Source organism: Arachis hypogaea, chromosome 4 (genome assembly GCF_003086295.3).
Source record: "Arachis hypogaea cultivar Tifrunner chromosome 4, arahy.Tifrunner.gnm2.J5K5, whole genome shotgun sequence".
Taxonomy (NCBI): Eukaryota; Viridiplantae; Streptophyta; class Magnoliopsida; order Fabales; family Fabaceae; genus Arachis; species Arachis hypogaea.
The window spans coordinates 13,102,489-13,111,862 of NC_092039.1; the positions used below are offsets into that span (position 1 = coordinate 13,102,489).

General features: G+C 35.1%; 1 protein-coding gene across 1 annotated transcript; it reads right to left on the bottom strand.

The window, feature by feature from the left end:
• Nucleotides 1-2,566: 2,566 nt before the first annotated feature.
• LOC112796325 (ATP-citrate synthase beta chain protein 1) lies at nucleotides 2,567-8,812 on the bottom strand. The gene is made up of 17 exons (XM_025838712.3): nucleotides 8,588-8,812; nucleotides 7,222-7,340; nucleotides 7,008-7,110; nucleotides 6,729-6,794; nucleotides 6,516-6,639; nucleotides 6,296-6,430; nucleotides 5,403-5,463; nucleotides 5,248-5,324; nucleotides 4,983-5,138; nucleotides 4,758-4,886; nucleotides 4,476-4,608; nucleotides 4,266-4,393; nucleotides 3,979-4,084; nucleotides 3,800-3,876; nucleotides 3,584-3,654; nucleotides 3,120-3,404; nucleotides 2,567-2,874 (listed from the first exon to the last, which is right to left on the bottom strand). Exons 2-17 carry the CDS (start codon nucleotides 7,319-7,321, stop codon nucleotides 2,799-2,801), a joined length of 1,827 nt encoding a protein of 608 aa, XP_025694497.1. The 5' UTR covers nucleotides 7,322-7,340; nucleotides 8,588-8,812; the 3' UTR covers nucleotides 2,567-2,798.
• Nucleotides 8,813-9,374: the final 562 nt, after the last annotated feature.

Here is a 9,374-nt window from a genome sequence, read left to right on the forward strand (position 1 = left end):
GTAGTTGCTAAGAAATTCAGATACTTAAACATTGATCATGACCCTCATTTGCAGGGGCGGAACTAGAGTAACTTTTAGGAGGGGACAACATAAAAGTATAATATTAGAAAAAAAAATTAAAATTAAAGGGGACTAATATAAAAATTAATGATCTTTATACATTAAAATTTTTTATTTAGGGGGGGCCATTACCCCTTCTCTAATACTTGCCTTTTGCCCCCTTCTCTAATACTTGCCTTTTGCCCCTGTTCATTTGATGTCCTCCCTCCAATAAAGGCTAAAAGACTTCAGTGCATTGGTTTCAGAATAACACCGAGAAACAGGGCTTGATTTTGAATACTCTCCAAATCTTTGTGTTAAGTCATTAGCACAGCTGGTAAAATTTGGATACAACTACTAATAATTATAAGAGCCTCATTTAGCATCCTTTTGGCTAAAGGTTGAAGGCTAAAAAATCTTATTTCCATTACTTTTCGAGAGTTAATTATCGAAATATGACTCTCTTAAAATATATTATTAATATTTAATATGCCAACCCTTTTATCAATATAGCATTATTATAACATTGTTTAGTGTTTACACATAAGGTTACATTAGTAAAATAGTGGAAATAGTACTTTTATTTGCTCTCTCTTGTCTGATAATTTGTAAAGAGTTCTCATAATTTGATTGAACCAAAAATCTAATGAACTAATAGAAGAACTATATTGTAATATCACTGTCAAAATTGATTTATATATTTAATTTTATTTTTTTTAAGCTTTTGACGCAAGTGATTTCACAATAGATCTTCTATTACCAAAAGATCTTAAATTTGATCTTCGTTACTTTCAAGAGAAAGAAATTTAGTATAAGACAAACCAAAAGAAAAAAGAAAAAAAAAATACATGCACAAGCATGTTTCAAATCCATGTCTCCTCTTATCGGCTAATACTATAGTTAAGAGTGAATATTACTTTTTTCAGTAAAGAAAAAAATCCCAAAATCAATTCATGTGTATTGTACAGGTTCTTCATTTTCCATTTAATTCTACTCTTCACCAAAATTTTTTTCCTAAGTTACAAATTAGCCAGAAAAGTGGAATCTGATTACGATTTTGTTAATCAATAATATTGAATTAGTATCTAATCTACCTAGTCCTGAATACTAATAGAGTTAGTGTTTCCCAAAACACAAGTCTTTGTTTTTTTTTTGTGTGCAAATAATACTGTAAGCTTGAAAGGGATAAGTAATGTCTATTGATTCATAGGGTTAATATCCTATCTATCAACCAACAAAGAAAAGAGTTATTCTTCCCATATAAGTTCAATTAAAACTAACTCAAAACGCGCTTCGAATCATTCTTCTTCCTCTTCGTCTTCTCCTTCTTCTTTTCTTTCGTTTTTTGCCTTCTCTTTCTCCTCCTTCTTCTTCTTCTTGTTGCACGTTCTTCTTCCTCTTACTCTTCTTCTTCTTCTTTTCTTTCGTTTCTGCACGTTCTTCTTCCTCGTCTTCCTCTTCTTCTTCATTTACGTTTTTTTCTCTCTGTTCTCTCGTTTTTTTTTTCGATTTTTCATGGTGAAATCGTTTTTGAAGAAGAAGCAGCAGAAGATGAGGAGGAGAAAGAGAAAGAGTTCTGAATTATGCATAAGATGTACTTCAACGAATTTTGGGTGTATTTCTTAAATTCTTTGGGTGTAATTTTGTAATCTTTTGGGTGTATTTCTGTAATCCTTTGGGTGTATTCCTATAATCGTTTTGGGTGTATTTCTGTAATCATTTGGGTGTATTTCTGTAATCGTTTGAATGTATTTCTGAAGTTCCATTATCTTCAAAAGGATTATAGAAATACACCCAAAGGATTACGAAAATACACCCAAAAGATTTAAGAAATACACCCAAAATTCGTTGCATAATTCAGAACTCTTCCTCTTTCTCCTCATCTTTTAGTGCTTCTTCTTCAAAACGATTTCAAAGCTTAATTTCAAAAACCATGAAAATCGAAAAAAAAAAACAAAGAAGAAGAAGAAAAGGAAGAGGAAGAAGAACCGTTCTGAGTGTAGCGCTTTGAAAACAAAAAACGATTAAATAACGCATTAAAAAACCCATATGTGTAGCAACTTGTAAGACTTGTAAGTCAAAAAGACTTGTATGTGTAGCACTCCTCCAAAGAAAATTAGTTAGTTCATTACTTGAAAAAGATAATTTAGATAGAGATGCAAGTGATTAATTTAACATTTATCTTTATTTTCAGTTGAAGTATCATTGTCAACAGGTAAAAGTTATTTTGTTCAGAAAAATGATATATTGTATAACAACAAACTTGGAATAGTACATATTAGTGGTACAAGTACAACACTGAAGGGGACAAGGCCACAAGGGTCTCTGGTGTGGATAAGAAGATTGGCCACACATTATTCAAAATTTCAAGTCTATCTATGGAATATGGACTACGGAGTACCCAACCTTCCATTAATTGGGCATAAAAATAGTGGCTACCAACAACAAACACTAAATGCTCAAGTTCTCAAAATTGCGGAACTTAATGATCAATTCCTTTTGAAGCCACAACAGAAGAGAGATCAGATTCATCAAGAGAAATAATTCTTAAAATTGATTATAAATTGAATTGAGTTCGTTCTTGCTGTACGAATTTTTAATACTACTTTAAGAATGGAAGACAGAATGCCACCAATAATAGATCGTACAACACTCACTAGTCTAACAGCTAAAAAAGAAAGATTCATTCCAGCATATATTTCAGACTCCAATTCCTTTCTCGTGGCAAAGTTCTTCCAGCTAAGCAATAAAAAACACACTCACTTTGTGTAGAGAACATCCTCCCATGGGTGGCGATAGAGCGGCTGCTTCAATCTCTTTTGGTCAAAGGTGTGCCTGAAAATATAAAATTAAGGAACAACCAATGAGAACAAGCCACATAGTGTTTTTTTTTTTTTCTTTTTAGGGGGTAGATGCTGGATTGAGATAGATCAATTGATTCAAACAAGATCATCCAATCAGGCATAGACAGCATGTGACTGAGGACCAGCTAACTGAAGTGGAACTCAATGAATTGTGCATAAAAGGCGCAAAACTGTGCTCTTGAAGAGAAATGTGCATATTTAAATTAATGAACTCACCCAATCAGACCTATGGAGCGTGCCAGAACAAAGAGACCATTCAGATAGCCGATCTCCACAATTTCATCAATCTCTTGCTTGGTGAACATTCCACTACCAGCAAGAAGATCCAAGAAAAGGGACCCAATCGCACCGTCTACATTAAGAACTAGATTATTTGCCTTTGTAAGGGTGTAGGCTTCAACTTGAACAGCATATTCCATGTATTTCACGGAAGGAAAATGAGTCCGTGCAAACTTCTGTAGCAGTTCAACTCTCTTATCCTTGTTGTCACGATTCTTGATCCTTTTACACAAAAAACAAAAATTAAGATATTCAGGTATATTTTAAAGAAAAGTAAAGCCTCGTCAAGAGGTTACAATTACTTCTACAAGTTGATCTCACCAGTGCCAAGTATACAGGTTATATACAACTACAGAGAAACCAATTATTGCTTAATAAATTAACAGACAGTATTATGATACCTGTGCCCTATTCCTGGCACACGAATGCCCTTCTTCTTCATATTTTCTACAAATTCATAAGGTGTAAGGCCCTGTGGTAACAGAACGTATACTACTGCATGTTAGATTCTTTTCAAATGTTGTAGTATTATAGAAAGGAGAAAAGGTGCATCTATAAATTCCCACTCCCCCTGAAATATGTGGATTCCCTTCCTCTAAAAATTTTATTAATCATACCCTATCATGAGCATCCTTGAAGTAGCGAGCAGCATCATCAATGGCACCTCCAAATCGAGGACCAATTGTAAGCAAACCTGTTTCAGAAGCTCATGAATTACTAACCACATCAAGACATTGCTAACATCTATGGTCACCCTGCCAAGCCTGCTTCAAAATGGAGAAAGGCATGTATTTACCTGATACAAGACTGGAAACTAGGTCCTTCCCAGCCCTTGCTGTCACAATAGTATTGTGAGCACCTGAGACACAGGGACCATGGTCGGCACATAGCATGATGCAGATCTGACCAATGTAAGTTACCAGAAAGATATTATCAAGTCTTCTTTAGCGATAAATATCTAAATGGAAAACTGGCACCACAATGAATCACCTAAAGAAAAGCTTGAACATGGCTCAAGAGATGCATAAAGAAGAAAGCAAGAGCAAACACTCAAGAATAGCTCTGTTGTATTGAAAACCCTACCTCAATAAATTGAGTACAGTAACGTGGAAGGCTGCGTTTAAACCACAAAAGAGAGATAACATCACCCACACCAAAACCTTTTTCGACAATGGAAGACATGGGTACACCAGCATAGCATGGCTCCTCACCTTTGGAAAATTTTGGAAGAAAATTTAGTTCTGTTGTACTCATGCATCTAAGCCACAAAATCATTAGTGGTTCCCAACATACCTCTGTCATCAGAAATGGTGGAAATGATATGAGTAGGAGCTCGGACTTTTCCACTCTTGATTGCAGAGTTTAGGTCCTCAGGGATTGGTGGAGGAGTAATCTCCTTCACTGGCGTGATCTTTCCTTCTTCAACCTACCAAATAATAAGCCAACCCCGATATTAAATTTATAGCTAATAACGGAAATAAAACAAGACTTGTTTAAAGCATTGCCAACTTATGGGGAAACGGAGAGGGTAGAATAATCAATCAAATATAGATTTCATGATACATGAAAACTAACCAATTTGTCAAATGTCTCTTTAATTGCAGCTTCCAAAGCTTCATATGAAGTGGGAACAACAGCTCCAGCATCCTTTAGTGCCTGATTTTTTGCTTGGGCAGACTCCATCTCACCCCCACTCTTAGCTCCCTGATATACAAAAGTGCCAATGGAATTAACAGTGCTGTCCTTCTGATGAATGATTTAATTTATAAATTAGTCAAAGAAAAGGGAGCAGTGACATACAGCATGACCAAATTGCACTTCAGATTTGAAGAGTCTTGCACAGGTTCCACTAACCCAGGCAACAACTGGTTTTGTTACTTTTCCTTGTTTTAGGGCTTCAACTAGGGAATACTCATCTCGGCCACCAAGCTCCCCAAGTACTACTATCATTTTAACCTGAGGTGAGGTTCAATGTAATTCCAGGTTTGTATACTAATTCCCATCAGTTATACACGCTTTCTAAATACTCTTTTGTAACTCACCAACCTGAAAGTGAAAATTTTACCTGTGGTATATTGTTAAACCGCAAAACATGATCAGAAAGAGTGGAACCAGGGAAAACATCTCCTCCAATGGCAATGCCTATAGCAAAACAAAATAAAAATAACTCAGCACCAGCATCAAAATATTCAAATTAGTGGCATATAAACCTGGTATTACCTTCATAAATTCCATCAGATACACGGCCAATAGTGTTGTATAATTCGTTAGACATTCCACCCTGCAGTTTATAGAAGGTTGTTTTCTCTCAGAATCATCAAATACCCAGCCAAAAGCAATAACACACAGATTTTCAATAGACCTTTGTATTCTTCACATTAAACAAAATCAGTTTCAAGTAAAACTGTTGCCTTAGATAAAGATATAACCATTGCCATTATTTATCAACGGTAAAGAGGGTGGGGAAAGCTGGCAATGAATGCTAACAAAAGCTATTAAGCAAGTTAACAACCTATGTTTCACCATAGTTATGATCACAATGTCATCATTTCCACTGTGAAATCAAAGATCAGACTGGGTTCAATGCTGACCAAAAATATGGTGTCTGAGTGAACCCACAGAATTGCAATACAAGTCCATTCCAATTTGTGCTGTTGCACTAGCACCTACATGTAGTTTTACCATCTATTTATACATACTGAACCTACTAAAGCCTAAAAATGGTTAGAAGCGAATGCCTAGAGATTATACTAATCGAGTTGTTAGATGAAGTTAAGATCCATATACAGGCAAAACACATAATTTGTATTAATCTCATGGGATAATTATGAAATTTCTTGCAACAGCTATTTTGAAGTTGAATTAGCTCCAACTTGTCAAATCTTACTCTGGTTATAAGACAGTGAAGAATAAAAAAGTATCAAATTTGACATCGAAAAGTAAAAAATATAGGAGCACAAGACATCTTGAACTAATCTTAGAGATCCTTATACAAGAGGGGGTTCCCGGACAAGATTATTTTAAAATAAATAAATAATAATCACAGTAGTAAAAGAATATAAGATCTATCCTGAGTATGAGAAAGATGATGATGATGGTAATGCAACACATACAGATTTAGAAACAAATCCAACAGATCCGGGCCTGTAGAGCTTGCAGTGAATTATATTATCAATTGTTCCAGCTGTGTCACCAATTTTAAATGCACCGGCTTGAATGCCTCCAACAGTGGCCGGACCAATAACAACCTATAAAATCAGGAGATTAAAGTAAGTCCAGGTTATTCTATTTAACTGTTGCGTTGATTTGGTTTCAGTTTCGTTCAACTTTCACCTTATTGTTTGCCCTGGCATACGCAATCAATTGCTTAGTGTCTGATTCGGGTACTCCTTCAGCAATTATAGCAACAACTCTAACTGTTGGTTGCTTCAAAGCAGACATGGACGATGCGGCAGCACTGCATTTAAATTAAACCTTTTTCATTGTCCTCATGTACTGTTAATTAAGATGCCATAGGCTCAAAGTAATAGTAAATTATTTACTGACCTTCTAAATGATGCAAAATTGATGAAGACATCAGCAGTAGGATGTGCAGCACAAGCTGCTTCAATGCTGCAAAATAACCCAACATTCAACTATCAACACATTACGCTTGGACAAACAAGAATTTCATTACAAATACAACACAGGATGGTTCCTTTGTATTCACTGGTGTGTTATGATGATGAAAAAATATCACTCCTCAATGACCAGTTTCAAAACCAAACTTAAAGCAGGAAAAGGATAGTCTGTATTTAGAGATGGACAAGCAACAGATTCACATACCTAGCATGAACCGGGATTGCAATTTCTTCCTGACCAAAAAAAAGCTTCTGAAATCCCTCAGAGCCAGGATTAATTATTCCAGCTACTGATGGTGTTTCCCTTCCTATGAATAGAAAATTTGAGCTTCCATTAATAATAAGACAAATATCAAGACCATTTTATAATTTTCTCTAGCATGTCTGAATGAATAATAAGATATAGAGCCAATATATACCACAAAGAAAGTCGAAATCAAGCATCCGCTGGATGGGCAGTTGCTTGTAGTTGTAAAACAATGCTTGTGTAGTTCGGGAGAATAGTTGCCCAGTTGCCATGATGAATAAAGAGATAGATCTGATGACAAACTAGTATATTACAATCTATATTGCAACAGAAGCAATATAAAAGAATGTTTGGTACATTATTGTAACAAACGTCATACAATTAAAATGTAAATTACAGAAACTGACAATATATATATTAAAAACTTATCATGTTCTCCAGTTGAAATCACATATAGAGAATAGCATCTAACTTTGAGATCAAAATGTGGACTGGAGATTAAAGAAGATATGCTTTTGTATGATTAACATCTCACAATAAACAATCACGTGAACTCTAGATCTTAGTAATCACATAAGGGGAAAACCAGAAACAAGAATTGAAGGCCCAGAACTTCATTAACCTGATATCAAACAGATTCAAAGGGTGAAGTAAAAAACCAATCTTGCAACAAAACAGAGTACACCAACCACACTGAAAACCAATTTGGAACTCCAAATGGCTGCAACCCAGAAAGGAAGACAACAATACAGGCATAGTTTCAAGCTCACAATTGCACTCACCAGTAAAGACAACCTCTTTTTCGGTTTTTGGGTAAGATACTAAGAGAAGCTTTGGGGTGACTACAATCCGAATCCCTTACATTGCTTTTCAAGGTAGCTTAGGATCACATTCCACTTACTCTGTAACTAACCAGTTTTGACTATCAACTAACAAATACACCACCTAACACTCATGAGTGATGACTCAACAATTCACCAATCACGACAACAGAGAAAAAACGCATCATCACATTAATTACAAATTTGAAAAACAAAAAAGGAAGCTTGTCAATGAAGCAGATCCATCAAATGACCAAAGTTTCTTTTTAGACAACAAACGCCAACCAAACAAGAAGCACATTTTAGTTTCACCATATCGCATTCAAACTCAGCCCAAAACTAAAAACCGAAACATGTCAATGTCAGAATCGGAATCTAATACCGAATGCACACGAGATCGGCGAAACTTGAACTCCAAACAACCAAACAAAAATCTAAAAAGTTCTCAATTCCGACACGAATACAGAAGATGCGCCGCAGATTTCGAACTGATCATGCAAACAACACAATCAAGATAGAATAAAACAAAAACAACAACAGTAAAGACGAAGAAGAATGAACAAATGAATGCATCATCTAAGTGAAACTAGGAATTGAAATGAAGATTAACATGAATTGAACATCAGGAGGATGTAAAAAACGAGATCTACGATGGTGAAGAGGAAAGAAAGAGCTGAGTTAGGTGGTTAGAGTTAGTTAGTTAGAGCGAGTGCGAACCTTGTTGACTCGGGCGAGGAGGTGAGTGGAAGAGAGCGCGAGTTGGGAAATTGGAAATGAAAGCCGGGGGAGAGAAGAGAGAGGGGGTTTATATAGTGAGGGAAAAGGGGGAGGGTGTGTGTCACGTGACAAGTGAGGATGGGGTTAGTTGGGGGGAGCAAGCGTTGTTGCGTAGGTGGCTTCGCTGTACAAAATTTACTTCCTCTCTTTTCTTTGTCTTTCTTCGTTTTACAAAAGAAGGAAGGTGGCTTGGATGGTTGGCGTTGGAGTTTGGTAGCTCCCTATCTCACCCTACTAACTAATGCATTAAGAAACTAATTTGAATTTTCACTTGTTTACTTAAATAAATATTAAAAATTTAAATTCTATTTTATATATACATGTAACAATTTATTAAACAGTAGCAGCAGACCTTTAAAAACTAATGCACTATGACAAAAAAAAAATAACTATTAGAAACTAAATTTTAATTAGTTAATATTAATTAATTTTTATTATAGCATTGTTTTTTTTTATGGAAGTTAAAGTTTAAAGTTAGCATTTAGAATTAATAATAAAAAAAATATTTTCAAAAAGTTTACTCGTGCATCTACTACTTCTTTCTAGTATTGTATTCCTTCATCTTTCTTATGCAACACAGGAAGTTTGACTTTACCAAATAACCTTTTAGTCACAAGTATCAATTAGGAAGTGGAATGTTTTTTTTTTTTATCCTACTCTTACGCTATAATCCTACAAACAAGTTTACATTTTTTTTTTCAATGAAAAAGGGGGAAGAATAAGGAAA

Bases quoted from the DNA above. Each gene is read 5' to 3' on its own strand.
- LOC112796325 (XM_025838712.3), bottom strand. From the start codon at position 7,321: ATGGCAACTGGGCAACTATTCTCCCGAACTACACAAGCATTGTTTTAC. The intron at 6,795-7,007 runs GTATGTGAATCT...GTTATTTTGCAG, and splicing joins GCAATCCCGGTTCATGCTAG to CATTGAAGCAGCTTGTGCTG. The intron at 5,464-6,295 runs GTATGTGTTGCA...TATAAACTGCAG, and splicing joins TTGGATTTGTTTCTAAATCT to GGTGGAATGTCTAACGAATT.